Source organism: Kogia breviceps, chromosome 6, assembly GCF_026419965.1.
Source record: "Kogia breviceps isolate mKogBre1 chromosome 6, mKogBre1 haplotype 1, whole genome shotgun sequence".
Taxonomy (NCBI): domain Eukaryota; kingdom Metazoa; phylum Chordata; class Mammalia; order Artiodactyla; family Physeteridae; genus Kogia; species Kogia breviceps.
Window position 1 is genome coordinate 32,344,434 of NC_081315.1, and position 25,402 is coordinate 32,369,835.

A 25,402-nucleotide genomic window follows, 5' to 3' on the forward strand; every position below is an offset into this window, starting at 1 on the left:
AGATGCAAAAATCCTCAATGAAATACTAGCAAACAGAATCGAACAACACATTAAAAGGATCATCCACCATGATCTAGTGGGATTTATCCCAGGGATGCAAGGATTCTTCAATATACGTAAATCAAACAGTGTGATACACCATAATAACAAATTGAAGAATAAAAACCATATGATCATCTCAATAGATGCAGAAAAAGATTTTGACAAAATTCAACACCCATTTATGATAAAAACTCTCCAGAAAGTGGGCATAGAGGGAACCTACCTCAGCATAATAAAGGCCATATATGACAAACCCACAGCAAACATCATTCTCAATGGTGAAAAACTGAAAGCATTTCCTCTAAGATCAGGAACAAGACAAGGATGTCCACTCTCACCACTATTATTCAACACAGTTTTGGAAGGCCTAGCCACATCAATCAGAGAAGAAAAAGAAATAAAAGGAATCCAAATTGGAAAAGAAGAAGTAAAACTGTCACTGTTTGCAGATGACATGATACTATACATCGAGACTCCTAAAGATGCCACCAGAAAACTACTAGAGCTAATCACTGAATTTGGTAAAGTTTCAGGATACAAAATTAATACACAGAAATCTCTTGCATTCCTATGCACTAAGATGAAAAATCTGAAAGAGAAATTAAGGGAACACTCCCATTTACCATTGCAACAAAGAGAATAAAATACCTAAGAATAAACCTACCTAGGGAGACAAAAGACCTGCATGCAGAAAACTGTAAGACACTGATGAAAGAAATTAAAAATGCTACAAACAGATGGAGAGATATACCATGTTCTTGGATTGGAAGAATCAACATTGTGAAAATGACTATACTACCCAATGCAATCTACAGATCCAGTGCAATCCCTATCAAACTACCAGTGGCATTTTTCACAGAACTAGAACAAAAACTTCACGATTTGTATGGAAACACAAAAGACCCCGAATAGTCAAAGCAATCCTGAGAAAGAAAAACAGAGCTGGAGGAATCAGGCTCCCAAACTTCAGATGCTACTACAAAGCTACAGTAATCAAGACAGTATAATACTGGCACAAAACAGAAATATAGATCAATGGAACAGTATAGAAAGCCCAGAGATAAACCCATGCACATATGGTCACCTCACTTTTGATAAAGGAGGCAAGAATATACAAGGGAGAAGAGACAGCCTCTTCAATAAGTGGTGCTGGGAAAACTAGAGAGCTACATGTATAAGAATGAAATTAGAACACTCCCTAACACCATACACAAAAATAAACTCAAAATGGATTAGAGACCTAAATGTAAGGCCAGACACTATAAAACTCTTAGAGAAAAACAAAGGCAGAACACTCTATGACATAAATCACAGCAGGATACTTTTTGACCCACCTCCTAGAGAAATGGAAATAAAAACAAAAATAAACAAATGGGACTTAATGTAACTTAAAAGCTTTTGCACAACAGAGGAAAACATAAACAAGATGAAAAGACAAAGAACGGGAGAAAATATTTGCAAATGAAGCAACTGACAAAGGATTAATCTCCAAAATTTACAAGCAGCTCATGCAGCTCAATATCAAAAAAAAACAAACAACCCAATCCAAAAATGGGCAGAAGACCTAAACAGACATTTCTCCAAAGAAGATATGCAGATTGCCAACAAACACATGGAAGTATGCTCAACCTCACTAATCATTAGAGAAATGCAAATCAAAACTACAATGAGGTATCACCTCACACCAGTCAGAATGGCCATCATCAAAAATTATCTACAAACAACAAATGCTGGAGAGGGTGTGGAGAAAAGGGAACCCTCTTGCACTGTTAGTGGGAATGTAAATTGATACAGCCACTATGGAGAACAGTATGGAGGTTCCTTAAAAAACTACAAATAGAACTAACAAATGACCCAGCAATCCCACTACAGGGCATATACCCTGAGAAAACCATTATTCAAAAAGAGTCATGTACCACAATGTTCATTGCAGCTCTATTTACAATAGCCAGGAGATGGAAGCAACCTAAGTGTCCATCAACAGATGAATGGATAAAGAAGATGTGGCACATATATACAATGGAATATTACTCAGCCATAAAAAGAAATGAAATTGAGTTATTTGTAGTTAGGTGGATAGACCTAGAGTCTGTCATACAGAGTGAAGTAAGTCAGAAAAAGAAAAGCAAATACCATATGAAAAAAACAAATACCATATGCTAACACATATATATGGAATCTACAAAAAAAATGGTTCTGAAGAACCTAGGGGCAGAGCAGGAATAAAGATGTAGACCTAGCGAATGGACTTGAGGACACGGGAAGGGGGAAGGGTAAGCTGGGAAGAAGTGAGAGAGTGGCACAGACATATATACCAAAGGTAAAATAGATAGCTATTGGAAAGCAGCCACATAGCACAGGGAGATGAGCTCAGTGCTTTGTGACCACCTAGAGGTGTGGGATAGGGAGGGTGGGAGGGAGATGCAAGATGGAGGGGATACAGGGATATATGTATATGTATAGCTGATTTACTTTGTTATACAGCAGAAACTAACATACCTTTGTAAAGCAATTATACTCCAATAAGGATGTTAAAAAAAATAGAATAAAATAAAATAAAAAATAAATTTAAAAAAATGAGTTTGATGCCTCAATCCTATGCCAGAGGGGACTCGTTTCAGTGTGTCCACTGTGGTCCCCAGAGGGCCCATGAAGTCAGCTCATGGATTAGACTTACTCTTTGAGCAAATAGGCCTGTCTTACACCTGTGAGGTCTTCTTTAGAATGCATCCTGGCATTTGCTTCATTTTGGTTTGAAAGTTTGTTTCATGGCTCCTAATGCCAGATTCAAATCCAAAATGCTTGATGTAGGAGAAACTGAAAGCTTCTCAGGGCTGAGGAGGTGAAGCTGGAAGAAAAGAAATGAACTGGGCAAAGGAAATGGAACAATCTGGAAGGGACAGCCTGGGGAGAGGGACAAGCAAGCTGCAAACAGAATTCTTCAGTAGGGCTCCGAGCCAGCACCCGGGAGGCCACTCCGAGCTACTGGCGCACTCCCAGGAGGTGTGGCTTGCTTGCAGGAGTGTGGGCTGGCCACTGACCAAGGCTCAGGAGCCCAGGACGTAGCAGCAACAGCCAGCTCCAAGCCACAAGCTCCAGGGCTGCGCTGACTTCAGGCGGCTTGGCTTCAGGAGTCTCTCCAGCCTTTTCTTCGCAGACAGGGTGGCTCGCAGGTTGCTGGGATACAGATGAATGGCAGGTCCTTTTTTTTTTTTTTTTTTTTAACATCTTTATTGGAGTATAATTGCTTTACAATGGTGTGTTAGTTTCTGCTGTATAACAAAGTGAGTCAGCTATACATATACATACATCCCCGAATCTCCTCTCTCTTGCATCTCCCTCCCACCCTCCCTCTCCCACCCCTCTAGGTGGTCACAAAGCACCGAGCTGATCTCCCTGTGCGATGCGGCTGCTTCCCACTAGCTATCTATTTTACGTTTGGTAGTGTATACTCCCAAGCACAATCTTAGGTGAGATGAAGATGTAGCTCACAATTAATAAATGGAGAATAAATTGTCCTCTGGATTTGCAGCCTACAATCCAATGCATCAGGACCTTGACTCTACGTGAGAGCTGTGTTCTGCTCTATTCAAGTACTTCTTGGCCACCTCATATGCACAGCACCGAAAAGAAGAATCAAAATAAGCATGTCACATTCAGGGGCAGCACAGAATGCTGCTCAAGTGAAATGGGAGGGAATCAAGACAGCAGAGTAAAAGGATGTGGATCTTACTTCCACCCGCAAATGCATCAAAAATTACATCTACAAACTGAGTGAAATGGGGTGCTTCACACCGTGGAGATGGAGGCAGGATGCTGCCAGAGGCAGCCTTCCCTGTAGCCACCTACATAACCTACAGAAGGCTTGAACAGGTGTGTAGTGTGATGAAATCAGACTTTTTCCTTTAAATTTATTTTATTTATTTTTTTGCTGCGTTGGGTCTTCGTTGCTGCGTGCGGGCTTTCTCTAGTTTTGGCCAGCGGGGGCTACTCTTCATTGTGCTGTGTGGGCTTCTCACTGCAGTGGCTTCTCTTGTTGTGGAGCACGGGCTCCAGGCGCGTGAGCTTTAGTAGTTGTGGCACACAGGCTCAGTAGTTGTGGCACACGAGCTTAGTTGCTCCGAGGCATGTGGGATCTTCCTGGACCAGAGCTCGAACTTGTGTCCCCTGCATTGGCAGGTGGATCCTTAACCACTGCACCCCCAAGGAAGCCCGAAATCAGACTTTTAAAAACACTGACCTGACAGCAGAGTAGGGAGAAGAGGGCAGAGGCAGAAAGATGGTTGAGGCAGTGGATGCACCAGTCCGGTTTCACTTGTCTAAGCCAGACAATACAGAAGGTAGGGTTTCTAGGATGGTTGTGAGAATCAAGTGTGATGCCTGACACACAGCCAACAGCAAATGAACATCAGTTCCCCTTTCCTCTAATCGGGGCATGTGTAGTGGCAGTGGATGTAAAGTACAGATGGAAGAGATCTTACTGGGAAAAGAGCAACATATTTGGCAAATACTTGGATATAAAAAATGTAAAAGAGGAAAAGAACCCAAGGGAAAGCTGGGATTTTGAATTTTAAAAGTCAGGTCTTAAGTAAGGGGTGCAGGCTGGAAGAGTAGTAGTTTTGAGAGACAGAGGAGTTGACTTTTGCAATGAATTTGGACTTGAACCATTACAGGGACAACATGGATTCAAGAATCCCTGACATAGAGGTGAAATCAGAAGTGGGTTTACCTCGGAGCTCAAGTTTTTGTGCCTCTAACTTTCCCCCAGACACTTCCAAAAGCACATAGCTGGTGTTGTGTTTGTATATAAGTTTTTATTGTTTTTCTTTTAAAAGCTCCCTCATGAGCTACACAAGCTTCAGGCCCCACAAAATCTGGGCCCCTTCAGGTTGAAGTCAGAAGGCAGTACCCATGGGATAATGGGAAATAAAGAGTTGGAAGAATCTGGTTACCGTCCCCAAAGGAGAAGAAGGGTCAGCAGAGGAGGCCGAAGAGGCAGAGAGAAGGCCTGTAGGCCAGGATGCTGCAGGACATCAAAGGGCTGAGGGGCTGAGGACGGGTCACTGGACTTGACCCTTCAAAACAGTGACTGATTTTAGAATGCACACTCAGTACGTTGTGGGGAAGCCCAGGTTGGAGGGGGACTTGACAAGCAGGAAGTGTGCAGTGGCTCGACTCCTCATCTGGCGAGACTGACATAAAAGAAAAGGAGAGGATGCCATTAGCTCCTCACTTTGATATACTGTAATTTAGCTTTTGCCCGTGCAGTCAGTATTCCTTTGGGGTTAATATTAACTCCCCGAGCATGGGGCTTTCTCTTTTATTACACTTCCCACTCCTTGAGATTTTCCGTGGTCTTAGTTGGATCTTCTTCTCTTGATGGTTAGTGTAAGCCCGGTCCATGGCTAAAATATGGGCTGTTGGTGGGCAGAATTTTGGTTTTTGGTTGGTTGTTTGTTTGTTTTCAGTTTTTACCCTAATAGCTTCTCTTTTTCTATTCCTGTGGATGTTACGAATTCTGTCCTGTGATTTCAGGGGCTGTGGACCAGGGTGGAGAGGCAGTCATCAGGCACCAGAGGCTGGATAAGCCCTGTTTTGTAACTGGGAGCACAGAGCCAAAGGTAGCAATGACTTCATCCCCGCAGAGGGCGCCTCTCCACCCCTGCAGCTGATTTCAGATCAGTCGGTTCTCCGGGGATAGGTTTTCTTTGATTACTCGGTTCTCACTGCCTGGCATCATAAGTCACTTTGAAAAAAGATGCGATAAAACCATTCCCCGGTTTCCTCCTGTGAGGAGCCTTTCCCAGACAGCATCTGTTCATGTGATCAGTCCTGGAGTGGACTTTTTCTTTTATATATAACTGAAAGGTTTCTGTCACCATAATCATTGAGGAGATGAAAGGAAGGAAGGAAGGAAGGAAGGAAGGAAGGAAGGAAGGAAGGAAGGAAGGAAGGAAGGAAGGAAGGAAGGAAGGAAGGGAGGGAGGGAGGGAGGGAAAGAAAGAAAAGAAAAAAAAGTAACAAACTTGCAGGATAGCAGGTCCCAGGGAGAAGCTGACCTTTGGGAAGCTCTGGCCCGGCTGGGGACTCGGCCACGCGGGCTGAGACAGTTCACCCAGATGCTGCCTCCTGCTCCAGGGAAAAACGAAGTGTTTGGGGCAGAGGGTGGCCTGTGTGCGCGCGGGGTTTGAGCGGAGCGTGCATGAGTGTGCGTGTGCGCACATGTGTGTGCGCGCGCGTGTGCGCAGGAGAGGGTGTCCGGGAGGCTGCCGCAGAGGCTCCTTTGTGGAGCCACTTGCCGGTTGAGAGCCAGCTTGGCGCCTCCCCTGGCTGGTTCCACCAGGACACCTAGCTCTTCTTCACAGTCCGTACATCTCTGTCCCCCGCCGCCGCCCATACTTTCCTCGGTGGCCGCCCCGCTCCAGCCTTCAGATGCTGGCAGCCGCCTGCCGCCCCCGGGGCCCCGCGCAGGTGAAGGTGAGCGCCGCAGCGCCGATGTTGGCGCTCAAGGGTGGGAGGGAGGAAAGGCCGAGCTGGAAAGGGCGTGCTGCCCTTTGCAGCTGGCGCCGGGAGCAGCCTGGTCTGCAGCATTGTTACCTGAGGCAGCGGCCGCGCCCCGCCCCGCGCCGCCCTGCCCCCTCGCGGCCCCGAGCAGCCCGGGCTGCAGTGGCCCGGGAGGAGGCGACGGCGCTGGGAGACCGCGGGCGGCGGGGAGAGGGGAGCGCGCGCTGGGAGCGCCGGCCGCGGGTGAGTGAGTCGCGCGGCCCAGTCAGGGCGATCGCTGCTCGGGGGCACCCGGGGACCGAGACTCCTCGGCTCCGGAGGGCCGGGGGCGGGGATCCGTCAGGACCGAGGGCTGTGGCACTGAATCTCGGCTGCCTTCGAGCCTCACCGGGAAGGCTGGGGAGGTTTGAGCTCCCCCGACTTTGGCGGCTGCACTCCCTGGGCTGCAGAGGACAGCCATCCGTCCTTTGAGGGGAAGACGCGCACGTCTGGACCAGCTAGGTACCGGGCCGCCTCCGGGTTAAACCTGGGCCGGCTGATTGAGCTTTAGCTGCCAGGACTTTCAGCTAAACTGAGCTCCCAGCTGATCCCCGCCCGTCCAAGAGCGCGCAACTGGGGGCGCCCGCGCCGGGTCCCTGGCCAGAGGGGAAGCCACGACTTGCCCCTCCTGACTGTGGTGCGGGGCTGGCCAGGACCGCGTCCGGGTGATACGGACCGAGGACAAGGCGGTACTCGCTCTGGCACGTTCGCTCTGCCCGTGCGAAGTTCAGCTTAGAAGTTGAGCCCTGCGCTTGTGGAAGTTTAGGGAGGAAGTGGGTGGGCTGGCGGGTCACCTCCAGCCTCTTCGGTGCCTCAGCTCGGGGACACCGGGCTCTCGGTTTAATGCTCCGACCAAACACCAGGAGTCTCCCCTCTGTGTTTTTCTCGCCGGCTCTTCCCCGTTCCTTTTGGCTGCTCCGCACTGCGGCCGTGAGGCTCTCTCCCGCCGCGCTCGGGACCCGGACCCCAGACGTGGGGAGGTGTCGCCGCGGAGGTTCGAGGAGGGGGAGGAGCCCGCAAACTGGGAGATTCCCCCTTTCGCTTCAAGCACAGTGACACCTTCCCTAGTGAGCCCCCCACTCCGCTCCGAGGAGCCAGGTTCGGCAGCCCCCGCGAAGGGGGCGGGGCCTCGGGGATCCGCGGGGGAGGCGGGGGCGCTCGAGGCGAGGGGCGGGGCCGGCGATCCCTGCGGGGCTCCGGGAGGGGCGAGCTAGTGCGGCTGCCGCTCCACTAGCTTCTGCCTGAGGACGCGCGCGCGCTCGGTGCCCGCGGGAGGTAGAGGGTCCTGCCGTGCCTCGGCGTCCGCACCGTGGACCCGCGTGTCCTCGTGCGGCGGCCCCTCCCCGGCGCGCGCCTCGGCCCCGCCGCAGAGCCTGCGCGGCTCGTGTAGGCGTCTGTCTGGGCCGCGCACCGGCGCCCGCTCTCTCACTCCTTCCGCGGCCGCCCAGATAAGGACGAGCTGGGGCTGGCGGCCCACGGACTCCCCGGGGACTCGGACGGACGCGGCGCCCTTCGAGCCTTTCGCGCGGCCGAGCCGGTGACGCTTTGGTGAGTGGCTGGGGCGGGACGCGGTCCGAGGGTTGGGGGAGTAAGGACGCGGTGGACCGCCCGCCACTGCAGAGACCTAGGGAACTGTTGGGAGTCCAGACTCTGCGAAAGAAATCGGGCCCCCGGTGTCCCCCACGCCGAGTTTCTTCAGGACCCAGGAGTCCGTTTTCAAACAGCTGTTTGCACAGAAACTGCGCCTGCTGTTCGGCCGTCTGTGACCCCCTCTCGTCTCCTGACCCACAGTTGTCTGTCTTCCTGGAGTGAGTCGCTAGCGCTTCCTTTCCTCTCTCTAGAGCATCCTTTGGCGCCCGTTTGCTTTGTTTGGGGACATTGAGAGAAGCTGAAAATGCACATTCAGAAACAGGCGTTTTTTCCTCCGCTCCCAGGGTGTTGCGCTCGGGGGGCATCTGTGGACTGTTCATGTTGTCGGCGGCAGATTAAACGCGCGGACTGGAAACATCTTGGGTTCTTCCACTGCTGGTGAGAGTGCCAAGGTGAAGAGTTGGATGTTGCCAGCTCTGGTTCGACTGTGGGGTTTGACGTGCTGTGTTCAATAATCCAGAAAGATTCTGAAAGATAGGTGGTGGGGGAGGAGCCTGTTCCCAGTGAGTTGGTGGAGAGCAAAAACTCCATATTTTAAAATGGCCTGTCCCATCCGCACCCTCTCTTCTCTCCCCAGTAAAAAAGGGCCGTGTGTTCCTCTGCCTCTCCTCCACACCCGGCTTGCTCTAACCCCCGTTTGTCATCAGAAGGGTGTGGGCCAGCCTTTCCTGATCCCACCTCAGCTGTGACACATGTCAGGAATCAAGGGGAAAGGTTTTTCTGGGGTGGCGTTTACTTCTGATTATTGTTGACCTAGGGGGTGAGTGACCATCTGAGCAACAAGGCCCCACTAACCGTTTTTCAGGCGTGCTCTGAGCCCTAAACTGGCTTTCAGAAACATGTTTTCCTCCTAAATACACTGTGAAATGAAGCATACTTACTCTTTTCTTCCCTCCCACCCACTCCCTTGAAGAGACTAGAGCTTCAACGATGTTTCTGACACCAAGAGCAAAGTAATCCTGGCTATTTAGGCAAAAGAGTTTAGGAGGGGCCCCAGGGCTTCTTTGGAGACCCTTATTCTTCTCATTCTAAGACTTTTTGCTTGATGATCAACTAAAGGCTAGGTACATGGTCACAGCATCCCCTTATTAAAAATCCACACAGTTGGGAGATGCTCAAGCTGAGCTAGTAGCGTCCCCAGGAGGGGGCTTCACTGGGACTTACCCCCAATGGGTCATGATTAGCACCCAGGGACTCAAAGAGAAGTTCTCATCTTCAGAGACTTATTGTGACAGCTGTACAGTTTACTCAGGCCTGGGCATTTGTCAACCTTAGCAGCCATCCCCCCTGCTGCTGAGGTCCCCAACCTGTAGGTGAGATGTTAAATACAGGCCTGTCTCTGTTTGCCCTGGGGAGATTGATGGGACACTTGACATTTTCCAGATACAGCCTAAGGCTAATTCCATTGTCCTTGCCGGCAGCTGCCCGCGGTGTGAAACAGCCATCTTTGGGGCTGCTGCATCACCTATGTTCTCCTAGCATATTTGGAGAGTATGTGTTTGCATCTTTACTGCGGACAGTACCATAGTAAATCGAATATTCTTTGTGCATCCTCTGTTTTAATATCTCGTAAGACTGTGGAAAGGGTTAGAATGTTTGTCTGCACTCTCTTTTTCCTGCCATCTCTTTGACATTGGAAATCCTGGCCCAAGGGGGAAACCCTATCAAAGCCCTATTGAGGCTTGTAGTAAAAGCATTAGCATCTTAGCTAATCATTGCTGGAGAACTCATTCATTAGAAGCTGTTGGGGGCCTAGGATCCTTGTATGTTACCCTGGGAAAAAATTAGCCAGACAACATACCAGGAACAATGTTGTAAATTTTCTTTTGTTCCTTTAACTTTCTAAAATAACATTCTTTCTCAAGACCGTGACAGTGGTTAGAATCCTGATGCATAGCTAACGTGTGTCACTTTTTACTTTGACAAGCTTTAATCTGGTACTTCCTCTGCAAAACAGACTATACTCAAAAGGACTCGCATGCTTTGGGGCTTTGGTATTAGAAGACGGTGTTGCACGGCCTCGGAGGGCATAGTCTTTTTCACTCTTTATTAGTATCTCTACATTTGCTCTGTGAGGTTTAATGGCACAGCTGTGCATATACTAACGCAGCACTGAATGAGTTATTGCTTTCTAGGATGGACACTTTTTTAGCTTATCACCATTCTTAACAGGGATAATCTATAAACAAGTCAGCATATCTGGAATTGGAGGAGTAGCAATTTTTCTATACATGCGATATTTCATGTACAGAAGTATTTTAAAATATGTAAGGATAAACTGTCAAGATTACCTGTGCAGTCTTGAGAAAAGAAGAGTTCAGATATAACTATAAACTGTAATTGACAGTGAGTCATTTGCTTTAGGGATGTCGACTATGAAAACAGCCTAGTCATGCCCCTAACCATAATTATGAAAACTCCTTTTACAAGCAAGTTGCATCTCAAGTGAGCTGTAAGTTGGCTTGGATAAATATTTTCAGTTTTACTTTCTAAAAAATTATCCCATGATAACGCTGCACAGGGCTTCCCTGGTGATGCAGTGGTTGTGAGTCCGCCTGCCGATTCAGGGGACACGGGTTCATGCCCCGGTCCGGGAAGATCCCACATGCCGCGGAGCGGCTGGGCCCGTGAGCCATGGCCGCTGGGCCAGCGCCTCCGGAGCCTGTGCTCCGCAACGGGAGAGGCCACAACAGTGAGAGGCCCACGTACGGCAAAAAACAAAACAAAACAATAAAACAAAACAAAACAAAAAAACCCAAACACTGCACGACACTGTGAATGTACTTAATGCCACTGATGTACACTTAAAAGTGGTTAAAATGCTAAAAAAAAAAAAATTATCCAGTAAATAGTTGGAAATGCTATTTTCTACCTGTACATAATTTTCAGAACTTAAATATTTAAATGTTTCATAAAAACATTTGTTCTTGTAATGTAGAGATAACTTAATATACAATCACTGAGTATTGAAAAGGGACAGAGCTCACAAACCTAGTAACTTAGGAAGCAGAGAATGGAAATATTAAAGGTATGTTTCTAGTAGCCAAGGGTAACCTAGCGTTTTACCTATAAACCCAATACATATTTTAAAGCAAATGTAGTGCCTGTGAAAGTAAAGAGAAATCGTATGTACCTGTGACACCAGTTGTTGTTAATAATGGCTAACTATGTACCATCTTGGTAAGGGCGTACACGTATGAGCTCATTTATTCTCATACAAACCAATGGAATGGTATATGCTTATAGTATAGAGGAGGATGCTGAAACATAGGTTAGAGAACCTACCTCACCCCAGGTTGCACACCTAAAGAAGTAGCAGAACTGGAATCTGAGGAAAAGCAGTCTGTTTTTGGAGTCTCCCCTCTTACTCCCAAGGCAGTCCTGCCTTTTATGTATGAGTCTGTGTAAAAGATTTAATAATATTTGAATTAGTGATATCAGACCATTTACTCCTGTAGAATTCTGCATTGTTTGATGAAGATGTGTAACTGTGAGCTTTGAACAGTAATGCGGTAGAAAGTTAATTTCTCTCAGGAGTCCAGTGTAAAAAGCCCCTCCACGTGACCCTTTACGACCTAGACGAAACAGCCCCCTTTTCACACACCCAAATAGTTGGGGTTCTCATTCCACAAGCCTACACGGGGCCCCATGTTCTACATCTCCACTTACCTGTCCTCACATCTGAAGAACTGTAGTTATTTTGACCCCTGTTTTCACATCAGGTCCACAACAGATGAACAAAAATGAACATTTAAAGGTCAATAAAAACACAAGCCACCAAGATAAGTCAGTGCCCGAGTGGATAAGAGGTAGCCGTGTGGCAGGTGTGATTCGGGCAGCATCCCCTTGTGTGTGCATGTCTCCTCTGCTGATAGCGTCACAGAAGAAGCAGAAGAGGCACTGAGAAGTTCTGGTGGTTTCCAGAGAGTTAAGCTCCAGAGAGCTTAACCAGAACCCAAAACAATCGCATCGGAAGTGATGGTGGAGGTCAGTGCCAACCTCCTAATCTGACAAATGAGAAACTCCAAATCTAGTGAGGCAAAATGCCTTTTCTAAAAGTGTAAGCAGTAAAGCTTGATTTAGAGCTGGAACCTTATATCTTCATGTCCGGCGTTCTTTTCTCTATTTGCAGGGCCGGGGGCAGCATCACCAAGTGTAGGGAGAAGATGATGGCACTGACTCCAGGGGAAGGAGCTCAGCCATTATTTTATCGTCCCCGAATGCCCTGCCTATTATGTGCAAGGTGGAGGATGCCCTTTGACCCACTGACTGATGGGTAGGGGACATGTCCGTACTGGAAAAAGGCAGAGTCACTAGGGCTGCAGCCATTTGGGTAATTTCCCCAGGGGTTGGGGATCCACTGCCCAAAGAAAACGAGCCAGTTAATGAACAAGTAGCTTGTTCAGAAAGTGAGCAGTACTTGCTGAACCTATTGCAGGTTCTTGGTGTAAATATGTGTTTTATTGATGAAGGGAAGGTTTCCAAGTTGGATTTATTGCTGCTGCTTTGGCAGCATTTCCAGGTAGTAAAATTTGGTTCACACTTAGAAAAGTATTAGTCCCTTTTAGTTCTCTTTTGGATGTGTGGCCCCTCATTGATTTTAACATCCAACTCCTCCGGAGGACTGGCGCTGGCCTCGGAAGGGAGTCACTAGTATAGCCATGTTTTCCTGCACTGATTTTAAAGTTGTTTTATCTTCGCAGGTTTGGAAGATGACACACAGCGCAGTTGCCTTTGCTCTGGCAGCAGACTAGTGGGCAGAAAAGTATGACACAAATTTGATGTCGGTGTCTACTTCCCCAAGGTCAAGAAGTTATCTCCTTAGAAGGCAACAGTACTATGCACGTTATGAATTGTGTCTCCTTGGTCAGTGATAAAGGAAATGGGAATATTGCCACGACAGCTGGATTCATGATTGGGCAAATGCCGCCACCACCACCTCCTCCTCTACCCCCTCCACCTCCGCCATGCCCATACTCGGGGGAAGGGTTTCCTCCCTCTCCTCCCCCTCCCCCTCCACTGCCTGGGGGGCCTCCGGTCCCCCCTCCCCCCCCAGGACTACCCCCAACCTCTCACCTGAACGGCTATAGCCACCTCGGTAAGAAAAAGCGGATAAGGAGCTTTTTTTGGAAAACCATTCCAGAGGAGCAAGTTCGTGGCAAAACCAACATCTGGACCTTGGCAGCCAGGCAGCAGCATCACTACCAGATTGATACAAAGAGCATCGAGGAGCTGTTTGGGCAGCAAGAAAATACCACCAAGTCTTCCCCTTCTGGGAGAGGAGGGCCTTTAAATTCGTCCTTCAGGGAGGGCAGAGAAGAGGTAAGAACGGTCCACGGAGGGATGGCTCTACCCACACTGCACTGCTTTGTGTTTGGGGACGTGTGTACAGTTCAAAACCTGCTAGAATCACTGAGAAATAAGATAATGCAAGTGAACATGCTTTGGAAATGATGAGCTTGAGCTGAGTAGCAAAAAAGTGTGAGAGGCATGCGAGCCATATCCTGGCAGGCATCCCAGAGGATGGTGACCTCATGCGGGGAACATGTTATCTGGAGGCTTCGCTCCTGGCCTGCCGGCAGCGCCTTGCCTCCAGCACATCTGCCTGGTTTCCCCTGGTGGAGCAGTTCTGCTGAAACTCAGTATTATGAGTCGCCATTGAAACAAAAACCCGAGCTCCTGAACTCAGTTACCTGAGATTAACTGGAGGTTTCTGAGACAACGTGCCTTTTATTAAATAACATCATTAAATAGTGTACATCCTTAGACTTTTACCTTTATTTTTCCCTCCAGCTTTCTTTCCACAAGTGTTGTGAGGTGGCCTTCGTTCTTTGGATCTCTGAATTAAGTGTTGGCCATTGTGGAACAGATTCCAGAGAGCCAAAGCATAAAGCTATTTTCAGATAGACTTTCTACAAAGCACATTTCCAGTGAACAGGAACTGTGTTACTTTGAGGAAAATATAAAGCTAGCAAGTTAGAACTTCCCTAGCGATCCAGTGGTTAAGACTTTGCCTTCCAATGCAAGGGGTGCAGGTTCCATCCCTGGTCGGGGAGCTAAGATCCCACGTGCCTTGTGGCCAAAAAACCAAAACAAAGAAAACAGAAGCAATATTGTAACAAATTCAATGAAGACTTTAAAAATGGTCCACATCGAAAAAATCTTTAAAAAAAAAATAAAGCTAGCAAGTTATAAGAAGGTAAATGAAAGCATGGCTTCAGAGCTACAGGTCACCGAACATCATAGAAACTGAGTAAAAAATTACATTTCTAAGTACGCGCTGGCTAGAAACATGAAAGTAAATTAAGAAACCTCTATTTGCTAGAAGAAATCATTAGGAAACCGGGGTTAAAAGAAAAGAATGCTGTAGGGGGGGCAACAGAAATGCATCATTTTTTAATCTGTTGTAAAGGAGCAGAGAAAATAGGTCAAAGATAGAGCTGACTAGATAAGAGAGTGGGCAGGCAGGGCTCTGGAATGAAGTAGCAGCTCTCTGCATTATTGAATTCTTGAGCTGACAGTATTGACCTCTTTTCTCTGTCTGGCTCAGGAATTCACTTGGGGGCCCTTGAAGCTGGCGGTATGGTCCCCTGTTGAAATAGCCAAGAGTCCATTTATTATAAAATGTGGAGAACCCTAGGACTAGAATTAGGTGTAAGCTGTGAGATGATTTGAGAGGAAGTCTTCAGGACATCCTTAGTGCCCTCCTGTGCTGAACCTGGCTTTCCCTGCTCTTTCCTTTATGCAACGGCCTTTTATTTCGCAGCGCGTCCTTTCAGTCTCAGAAGGGGCAAGAAGTCGCTTCCTTAGTACACTGGCCTCTGCCCCAGCTTCCAGCAGAGGCTCCTTGCTGGACAGTAGGTCATGCTCACCATTGTTTCCTAGCTCTACCTACTGGCCTTGAAGCATTTTAAAGGAAAGAGTGGATGGGTGCGTGGAGGCAGAGCTCATGTCTCAGGAAGGCCCCTGTTGCACACAGAAGGGGGTCTGGCTGGTCACGCTCCTGGGGAAGCAGCTGACCAGGTTAGAATGGGCAGAGTCCCTTATACACTGGGGACACTTATTTGGCCACTGATAGTTCAGGGGGCTGTGTGGAACTTGCTGCTTTATGTTAGTGACTTCAAGAGGGGTTAAGACCCCCTGATGGTAGGAACTGGCAGGGTGTGTGGCATCTTTTCCCACCTATGGCAGAAGCAGAGACGTCCATTTCTTAGGCCAGATCTAAAATTCAGGTAAAAAGAATCTTTCTTTTTGCCTCTCTCCACCCTAGGTACATTTCTTTACTCTTTTTGTTTGTTTTTCTTTAACTTAAAAAAAAGAAAAAAACCTGAAACTGAACAATTATTTTTTAAATGGTGGTAAAATATACATAACATTCACCTTCTTAACAATTTGTAAGCATACAGTTCAGTGGCACAGAAACATCCACATCGTTGGAAGGCTGCCATCACTATCCATCCACAGAATCCTTTGCATCTCACAAAACTGAAGCGCTGTTCCCCATTCCCTGCCGTCCCCCCAGCCCCTGGAAGCCACCCTTCTACTTCCTGTCTCTATGAACCTGAGTACTCTTAGGTACCTCACACAGCATCTGTCTTTTTTTTTTTTTTTTAAGGAACCATTTAAGAGTTTCAGAAGAGTTGTGGCGTTTTTTTTGGCCATGTGGCATGTGGGATCTTAGCTCCCTAACCAGGGATCGAACCCACACCCCCTGCATTGGAAGAGCAGAGTCTTAACCACTAGACTGTCAGGGAAGTCCCAGTATTTGTCTTTTTGTGACTGGACTGTTTTATTCAGTATAATGTCCTCAAGGTTCCTCCATGTTGTAGCATGCACCAGAATTTTAAGGCTGAATAATAGTCCATTGTATGTATATACCACATTTTGTTTATCCAGTCATTTGTTGATGGACACTTGGGTTGCTTCCACCTTTTGGCTTTTGTGAATAATGCTGCTATGAATGGTGGGTGTGCAGATATCTTTAACACATGTAGGTTCTAATCTGCGAGATAGCAGTCTAGAAGGAAAAATTAAATCGCCATGACTGTGTATCATAAGATAATCTAACTCTTCAGCTTCTCAGTACTCAGGTAGGATAAGTAGTGTAGGTGGATGGATTTAAGGGCAGATTAGATAATATTGTCACATCACAGAGGGTTACCCAGAATTAGTTTCCATTTTTCATGCAATCTCCAACATGGCTAGAAGTATTATATATACTTCTTTTTTTTTTTTTGGTAAAAGAATATAGTACATGCTGTTTTCTTCCCTCATTAGATTTTCTTTAAAGAAGTTACAACGCAGCAGAATGATAGTCTAACATGGACCAGTAATAAATCTTCCAATTCACTCTGTAGAAAGTGGAGTCCAGGGTTGAAACTGTGTGGACTGGAGAATACATACATAGCATGTTTGGCCGCCTGAGCCTGGAAACATGGCCTTCCCATCTGCTGCCACACAGCTCATAATTCTGAAGGCTCAAACATGCCACGGATCAGATTATGTTCCCTTGAAATGTAATAACCTCCTACAGAAATGGCCTGCCATTATGCGGTTGGCTCCGGCTTTAAAGGGCTTATAAAGCACTACAAATAAGTTCCATTATACTACGAAGGAAGAACTTACTGGGAGACAGGGAAGAGCTGGGTTTAGGAATGGCTGAATTTAGGGAGAACAACATCTAAAACAGTAAATTAGAACATGTAGTAAAGGGGGAAAAAGTTATGAAAGACTATCTTTGTATCTTTGCTAGACAAAAATTAACTTGAAGAAGCTACAGATGTTACAGTAATAAACTTCAGTAAAGTAATTAGAAATAACAAAGGGTATTACTGGGGATAATAATAAAGAGGTTCAACTCAAACTCCACCTTCTTTTCCGAGTTTGGTGATCTCACGTTTGAGAAGCCCCCATCCATCTGTTAGCGCTGCTCTTCAGCCCCTCGGAGCTGGTTAGTTGGGGCTACCCTTGTCTCCCTACAGAATCTGAAATGCTCTCAAGGCAAGGACAGCCCTAGCCATTTGGTATCCTCCAAAGAAAGTAAACTGAACTAACAGAACTGAACCAAGGGAGCGAAGGGGCTATCTTGTAAGGTATCAGTATGATAAGTCAAAATAGGGGTTCACGGAGAAAACACAATAATATGAATAGGGTCTAAGGACATAATGTGAAACCTGGCAACTATAGGTGATAACACTGTATTCTGTAATTGAAATTTGCTAAAAGAGTAGAACTTAATTGTTCTCACCAAAAAATAAATAAATAAATAAGTAAATATGTGAGGTGATGGAGGGAATGTATACAAGTATTTAGTGTATACATATATCAACTCACCATGATGTGCACCTTAAATATCTTAGTTTTATTTGTCAGTTATACCTCCATAAAACTGACATTTAAAAATGAAGAAGAAAATGCAAACATTGAAACACTTGAGATCATTCACTATGGTGTCTGTGGTAATATTACAATTAGTGTTAGTTAACTATACTACATAAGAAATAATTAAAATTGCTTATTAGAAAGAGAGAGGACAGGAAAGAGAGAGGAAGGAAGGAAGATTGGTTTTTCTAAGTTTATGAAAAGTAATGTTATTCTCCCACACAGTAATTCAGGTATCAGTCATTCTTTGTCAACTTTTGTTATGGTCCCAGAATGTTCTGGAATTCTGAGACATGCTCAGTTGAGAACTATAGACCTAGGTAGAGTATTTGAAAGGGAAAAAAAAGCTTCAACTGGACTATCATTTTTTTTCCTCAGAGCTGGGGGAGGGACATTTCCCCATGAATAGCCAACCAAAAATAAAAAAAGAAAGAAAAACCATCAAAACCCAAAAGCTGAGTCTATATTAGTGGATACAGGAAGATTTTTAAAATATTGCTTTTCAGATTTGACATAGGATTGAAATAACTACAATTTAGTGTCACTTAAGTAGGTCAGGAAGCCTCCTTTGACAAATTGAAGCTAACGTGATTTAAGAATTTCTTCTTCCACCTTAAGGACATTACGCTAAATGAAATAAACTGGTCACCAAAGGACAGATACTGTATGATTTCACTTATATGAAGTACCCGGAGTAGTCAGATTCACCGAGGCAGAAAGTAGAATGGTGGCTGCCAGAGGGTGGGGAGGGGAAGTGGGGAGTTAGTGTTTAATGGGGACAGCGGTTCAGTTTTGCAAGATGAAGGGTTCTGGAGGCGGATGGTGGTGATGATTCCACAACAGTGTGAATGTACCTATTGCCGCTGAACTGTACACTTAAAAACTGTTAAGATGGTAACGGTTATGTGTATTTTACCACAACTGAAAAAGAAAAGTTCCTTCTTCCTTTAACGAATATGGGAGGCAGATTTGGTGGCGGATGGGTGAGAGTGCAAAAATTGCAGAAGCAGAAAAGGAGGAGAGCTGATTTGGAGGTTTGAACAGGTGGGGCCGGGGGTGTAGCCATTCACATGCTTCCCTGAGCACGCAGCACTGCTGTTTCAGTGCCTCAGAGGGATCTGAACAGCCCCACCGCCTGGCAGCCTGTGGGGAGACTGTTACGAGAGCGGGTGCGACGTCTTTGCGGTGGATGAGCTGAACACATCGCCTGACGTCTTTGCTCCCCTGTTCACCAGGGATGGCGCTAACTCTTGGGTGGGCCTTTAATGGGACAGGCCATGAGCTCTGTATGTTCTGAGTACACCCGCCTCAGCAGGCCTGCGGTGTCCAGAAGAGTAGATGCGGATTGATTGAACTGGTGGGGAGGGAGGGGCCGGGTCAGTTCACCCCTGTTCCCAGAGTTGTTTGTCTCCGCCTGTGTGCAGTCCGGGAGGAGTGCGCTCCTGGGAGTGACTCAAAAGCACCTCTAGCCGCACACGCTTGGGCATCTGAACTGCCGGCAAGCCTCTGGGAAGTAAGATAAGCTAATTTACACATGTAGTGATAACCCTCTTTAAAGGACCGTGTAATAACACCGCTTTAGAAGGCTGAGTGTGATGCCTGCCCTCTGAGAGGAGACTGCCCGTGCACTGGGCAGAGCTGAGGATGCCCGGAGAGAAGGGCACTGTCTCTGCAGTGTTATCACCTGTCTCATTTTCCTGTGGTTTGGAGGAGGCGCTGGGCTTTGTTTTCCCCCTTACGCTGCTCAGCGATGGCCAGCCCAGGTTTTCCCTTAGGAGTATTGCTGGATTCCCTTAAATGAGTGACCAGTTTCCTCGCTGGTGACACAGCTGCTGCTCCAGGCGTGGCCCCCTGTGCTCCCCATGGCCTGAGCTCCACCCCCGGCGGCCGTCTCAGCTCGTGAGAACGTGAGTCCTGGCCTTCGTCCCACAGATACAACTCTGGGGTCACCAGGGGCCTCGGCCGGGCCCCGTGGATGGCTCTCTGCAGATCTGCCCCCATTCCCAACGTGGATACTGGGCTGGTGGGGAACCTTCCCTACTTCTCTGTTTTCCTATATCCGCAGCAATATTGAAAGTCACGGGAACTAGAGTGAACAGGATCCAGAGAGACCCTGGGGCATTTCAGTTCAGTATTGCTTTGGGGCAGGTATAAAATGACATCTCTGAGGCTCAGTTTCCTTATCTGTCAAATAGGAACAATAACAGTAATTTCTCCACACTTTTCCAGCAATAGTAGCTATGGATCTAGGCTGAGGATACAGAGTCCCAGAGGGTTGAGGGGTGAAGAGGATGAGGGTGGGGTTGGGTGTGGAGGGGGGGAGGGTGCTGCCATCAAGGGTTAAATGTAGCAGGAGGTGGTAATTTAATGAAAAAATATAAAAAGTTTTTCCCCCCGTTCTGGATAGAAGTGAGTGCAGAGAAAGCTCTTCGGATATATATATATATATATATATATATAGCCAGATCAATGCACATGCTCCTACTTTTTAATTTGTGAATTATAGTAAGCACATAGTTTCTGTCTTAAATTTAGATTCCTCTCTTTGGTAAAAGCTTTCCACTTAAAGGATGTTAAGTTTGACAGGTTTTATTCTCACCCTTTCTTTCCCCTCTCCTCTCCCCTCCCTTTACACTGAACTTGAACTGTAATCCGTGGGTAGGATTCCAATAAGGAGTCTGTCCTTTTAGCTTGGGAGTTTAGTTTATGGCTGGCAGGTGATTGTGTTAACATGAAATAAACCCCTAGGACAGTAAATAATGTGATTGTTTAAGATTAGTCTTCAAAAGAAGGCAACCATACTCTTGTAAAAATTTAACCTTCTAGCCAGGAAGTCCCATTAACTTTCCTTAACAGACTTGCTGCCTCTTATAAACTTAGAAGCAGGCCCAGAGATTGGGAATTTAATCTGAAACCTGATTCTTTTTTGTTCACAGTGTATCACATACTTTTGGAAAGAAAGAGCCGTATAACAACATTCCTAGTTAGCTCGTCTCCCTTTTCCAAAAAACAAATAGGGACAATTGCGGACTTTTAAGGTTATCTTTCTTCCATGTATCCTGAATATTTACTTCCAAAGAAATGGCTTCTGTATTTAACAGTACCCACCCCCTGAAAAAAGATTCTGTCTAAATTTTAGTCTGATAAATCCCTTCCAACTTGTTACAGTAGTTCTCCCTTATCTGCGGGGGATACGTTCCAGGACCCCCAGAGGATGCCTGAAACCGTGGATAGTACCAAACCCTATATAGACAGATGGTCCCATGACGGTTCAACTTAAGATTTTTCTCCTTTATGATGGTGTGAGAGCAATAGGCATACAGTAGAAGCCGTTCTTGGAATTTTGAGTTTTGATCTTACCCTGCTAGCCATTTGCGGTACAGCCCCTCTTGTGATGCTGGGCAATGGTGGTGCAGCAGCTCCCATCAGCCATGCCATCACAAGGGCGAACAATCGATACACTGACAGACATTTTGTTTTCCACTTTCAGTACCGTATCGCATTAATTACGTGAGATGTTCCACACTTTATTATAAAATAGGCTTTGTGTTAGATGATTTTGCCTAACTGTAGGCTAATGTAAAGGTTCTGAACACATTTAAAGTAGGCTGGGCTAAGCTGTGATGTTCGGTAGGTTAGATGCATTAAATGCATTTTTCAGTATTTTCAATTTACGGTGGGTTTATCTGGACATAAGTCGAGGAACATCTGTACTGTTTTTTCCTACACATATGCAACTATGAGTTTAATTTATCAGTTACGCACAGTAAGAGATTAACAACAATAAGGAATAATAAAATAGACCAACTATAATGTCAGCGAACAAAAATGGATCAGCTGATCTAAGAAAGATGGAAATTTTTTTGTGTGTGTGGTACGTGGGCCTCTCACTGTTGTGGCCTCTCCCGTGGCGAAGCGCAGGCTCAGCGGCCGTGGCTCACGGGCCCAGCTGCTCTGCGGCATGTGGGATCTTCCCAGACCGGGGCACGAACCCGTGTCCCCTGCATCGGCAGGCGGACTCTCAACCACTGCGCCACCAGGGAAGCGCAGACGGAAAATTTTATGCGAGCCAAATTGAGGATTATAACCTGGGAACAGACTCTCAGAAAGCTCTGAGAACTGTTCCGCCCATTAGAGGTCAAAGCACAGTTGTATAAATTTTTGAGACAGAGGACTGTGCATTAAATGACGTATTATTGACAGTTTACACAGTCCAGATCTACCTGTACAAAGCGAATAGTGGGTTATAGGTCATGGTGGCCCCTTACAAGATTAAGAAGGAAGGTTATCTCCTAAGGAGTTATCTTGTTGATGCCAGGAGAATGTTGCTTTTTATGGTTGAGCAGGTATTTCTGCTGATGGGGAGGTTTGGACGATGCATAAGGCAGATATGCAATGCACAGTAGAGGGGAAAGAGGAGGCCAAAGGGCAGAGAAAATTTTTTTATGCTTACATTTTCCTTGATTTGCCTTAGAATACGAATTTTTATTTCATCAATAACAATGTACTATAATAAAAGTTATGTGAATGTGGTCTCTCTCTCAAAATATCTTGTACAAATGTAATGCCTTTTCCATTGTAACGAAGCACTTATCACGCACTGTGGCTCTAACTTTTGCAGTTTAAGGTGCAACAGCAAAACTAGCAAGAATTTCTTTTTCCTTCTTCACAATTTCATGGATGGAAGATTCGTTCTTATCGTAGATCTTAGCAACCTCAGCATACGAGTTTTTTCTTTCCTTGTTGAGAACTTTCACCTTTTCACTTAAAGGAAGTTCTTTACGGCCTCTCTTTGGCATATCTAAGTTGCCATCATCACTACTCCTGCGCTTTGGGGCCATTACTACATAAAATAAGGGTCACTTGAGAATAAACACTGTGGTACCAAGACAATAACCCCATAACCAAGGTGGCTACTAAGTGACTAACGAGCAGGATATGCTGGACAAAGGGATGATTCACGTCCCGAGATGTGAGATTTCACATTTCATTACTCTGCTCAGAACAGCACACAGCTTAAGACTTATGAATTGTTTATTTCTGGAATTTTCCATTTAATATTTTCAGATTTCTGTTGACCTAGGGTGACTGAAACTGTGGGTAAGGGGAGACTACTGTAATTCTGAACAGCTTAAATCTATTGCAGCCAAAATCTGGGTTTGGATGGTACATTAGAATAGCCACCATATTTTATTAAATCAAAGGTGATCCATATATTATAAGACATATCCTGATTCCAGAGATATTCATATGCCAAAAAACAAAAAAAAATGCATCTTAGACTTGGTAAAATACAGCACAAAAGTTTTCCTTTTTAAATTCTGAGTAAATAAAGTGTAGGATGCTTTCTTACCTCCTCCTAAAAGAGCTACTGGACATACATATTCTTTCCCAATGAAAATAAAATTTTCCTTTAGAAAAATATTAAGAATTTTATTGTTTCTGAAAATAACAGTGTTGATCCTTTTACATCCCTGAATCAGTGTTGGGACTCACTCTGCAATAGCTTCAGAGTTCAAATCTCATATGATTCTTGCTATGCTAAGACATCTATTTCCCAGTTAGGGGTTTTAATTGTGGGCTATACTATTCTAAGAGGAAATTGCAAAATTTAGAAAATGTTAATATAATTTATTTTAAATTATACAATATTAAAATAGATCTATATGGGAATTCCCTGCGGGCCAGTGGTTAAGACTCAGCGTTTTCACTGATGTAGGCCCAGATTCGGTCCCTGGTCAGGGAACTAAGATCCTGCAAGCCACATGGCACAGCCAAAAAAACCCAAAAAGATATATGTAATTATTACCATTAAGGAAATACATATTGCAGAAAGTAAATTTGGGGAGATAATAGTATTTTGATATTCATAAAACTATATTAGGTGCATCAGTTAATCACCAGATTTACATATTGGGAATTACTCTCTTATACATTAAAATTGGTGTTGTGTTTTGATAGGTTTTAATTCTCTTCTTTCCTCCAACTCTTCTTATTCATACTTTACTAATCTTACGTGTCTTTGTTTTTTTTCCAGATTACTATCTTGGATGCAAAACGGAGCATGAACATTGGGATATTTCTAAAGCAGTTTAAGAGGTAAGATTTTTGCACACATTTGAAACTTTAGTCATATCCCTGCTGTCAGCATCAGAGTCTGTGCTTGTGAGCTGAAACGCAGATTCTAACGAGGGAAAGCCATCCCTCATACTTGCAAATTGTTTTTAGACACATGGCTTGAGGAGGCCCCAAGTGTGTGTCGCTTTCCGCTGTTTTCCTCCATAAAAACATAATCAGGTGGCTTGGAGTCCAGGGAGAATTACCTTGGGGCATCTGTCCACGCCTGACATGTCAGGGAATTTATAAATGCACCTGAGGTGTTGCTCCATGAGTGGAGGAGGGATGGGTGAGTCAAACAGTGTTAAATTCACGTGTCCTCAAGTGGAAAGGGGAGGGCTCTGGCTCCACAAGTCCCACAGAGCTGCTTTTCTTCTCCCAGAGAAGACTCCCAGTGGTTCTTGCTACCTTCGCCCTCTCTGGGATGCCCGAGGATGGTTTTCTGGGGAAAGGGGCCTCTGGTGTATCAGGCTCCCTGCTTTCCCTGGCAGTGGGGCTCTTATGATCGCTGACACAAAACCACCCATCAGACTGGGAAGGAGGCGGAATGGAAGGGAGGGTGGAGGGGGTTTGTTTTCATTTCCCCTGGCTTGTGTTTCTTTGGCACTCCAGCCAACGTGAAAGGGAATCTGATCATTGTCTTTTCAAGGTCTCCTCTGTCCATTGTGGAAGATATTCATCAAGGAAAGAGTGAGCATTATGGATCGGAGACGTTACGCGAATTTCTTAAGCTTTTGCCAGAGTCAGAGGAGGTAAGGAATTCGGGGTGTGAGTTTTAGATGTTCGGAGTGATAGTAAAAGCTTAGTATTTTTAGGAATGTCAGAACTCACATGGGGAGGGCACTGTCCTACCCAGAACTAGAGTTTTCTCACCCAACAATTAAAAGTTACCCTGTAGAAAGAGTACGGGTTATCGAATTGGAGAACCTAGGTTTAAATTGGCGCTGTTCCCTTAATTGAGAAAGCTGGGCAAGTTTTCATAAGTCCTGTGAACTTTAGTTTCTTCACCTGTAAAATGAGGATAATGATGCTTACCTCACTGGATTGTTGATGATTAAGCCCTAGTTATGCATCTAACATGGTACTTGGCACATGGGAGCTCAATAAACGTTAGTTCCCTTTTCTGTCATCTAAGGATGATCTTCGCCTAGGGTGTACCTGGGGTTGTTTCATAATACATATACTTTTAAAAAAACAAAACAAAAAACCACTTTTGAATAAGGATGCTCTAAAAACTGGAGAGATAGGTAAATTGTTAATAAATGTTGTCTATATGATTTATTAAAAGGTGGGGATTGCTATGATAGCAATATAGTACCACACTACAAATAAAGTATTGATTTTTTTTTTGGACTGGATTAACTGAATTGATGAATGATTAGGAGCTCGATAGGATAAAAAAGAGAAAAACAGTTTTGTAAAACCTTCCAAAATTGTGATACTGCCTATTTCTGAAGAAGTGACCCTTTAAACATTTCAGTGAGAAGTTACACGAATACATTTGCTTGTAAACATTTAAATAATACAGAGCCTTATAAAGTAAAAAGTGTAAGTTATCCTTTTACACATATTGCTGGCTCCCCCCTCCCTGATCTCGCTCCACTTCCTAGACATAATTTATGGAACTCGACTTTAGTGCCATTAATAACAACAAGAGAAATGTATTTGT

At 45.5% G+C, this 25,402-nt stretch overlaps 1 protein-coding gene across 2 annotated transcripts in view; it reads left to right on the forward strand.

The window, feature by feature from the left end:
- The first annotated feature begins 6,308 nt into the window (after positions 1 to 6,308).
- The window catches only part of FHDC1 (FH2 domain containing 1), a 40,554-nt gene continuing 21,460 nt past the window's right edge, over positions 6,309 to 25,402 (forward strand). Inside the window, exons 1-4 of one of the 2 annotated variants that reach the window (XM_059066674.2) lie at positions 6,309 to 6,519; positions 12,939 to 13,557; positions 23,654 to 23,715; positions 24,383 to 24,485. In XM_059066674.2, the coding sequence (XP_058922657.1) occupies positions 13,075 to 13,557; positions 23,654 to 23,715; positions 24,383 to 24,485 (648 nt within the window). In that variant the 5' untranslated portion in view covers positions 6,309 to 6,519; positions 12,939 to 13,074. Of the gene's footprint in view, positions 6,520 to 6,720; positions 6,790 to 12,938; positions 13,558 to 23,653; positions 23,716 to 24,382; positions 24,486 to 25,402 lie in introns of those variants that run through there. The other variant, XM_067036910.1, reaches the window with a different exon arrangement.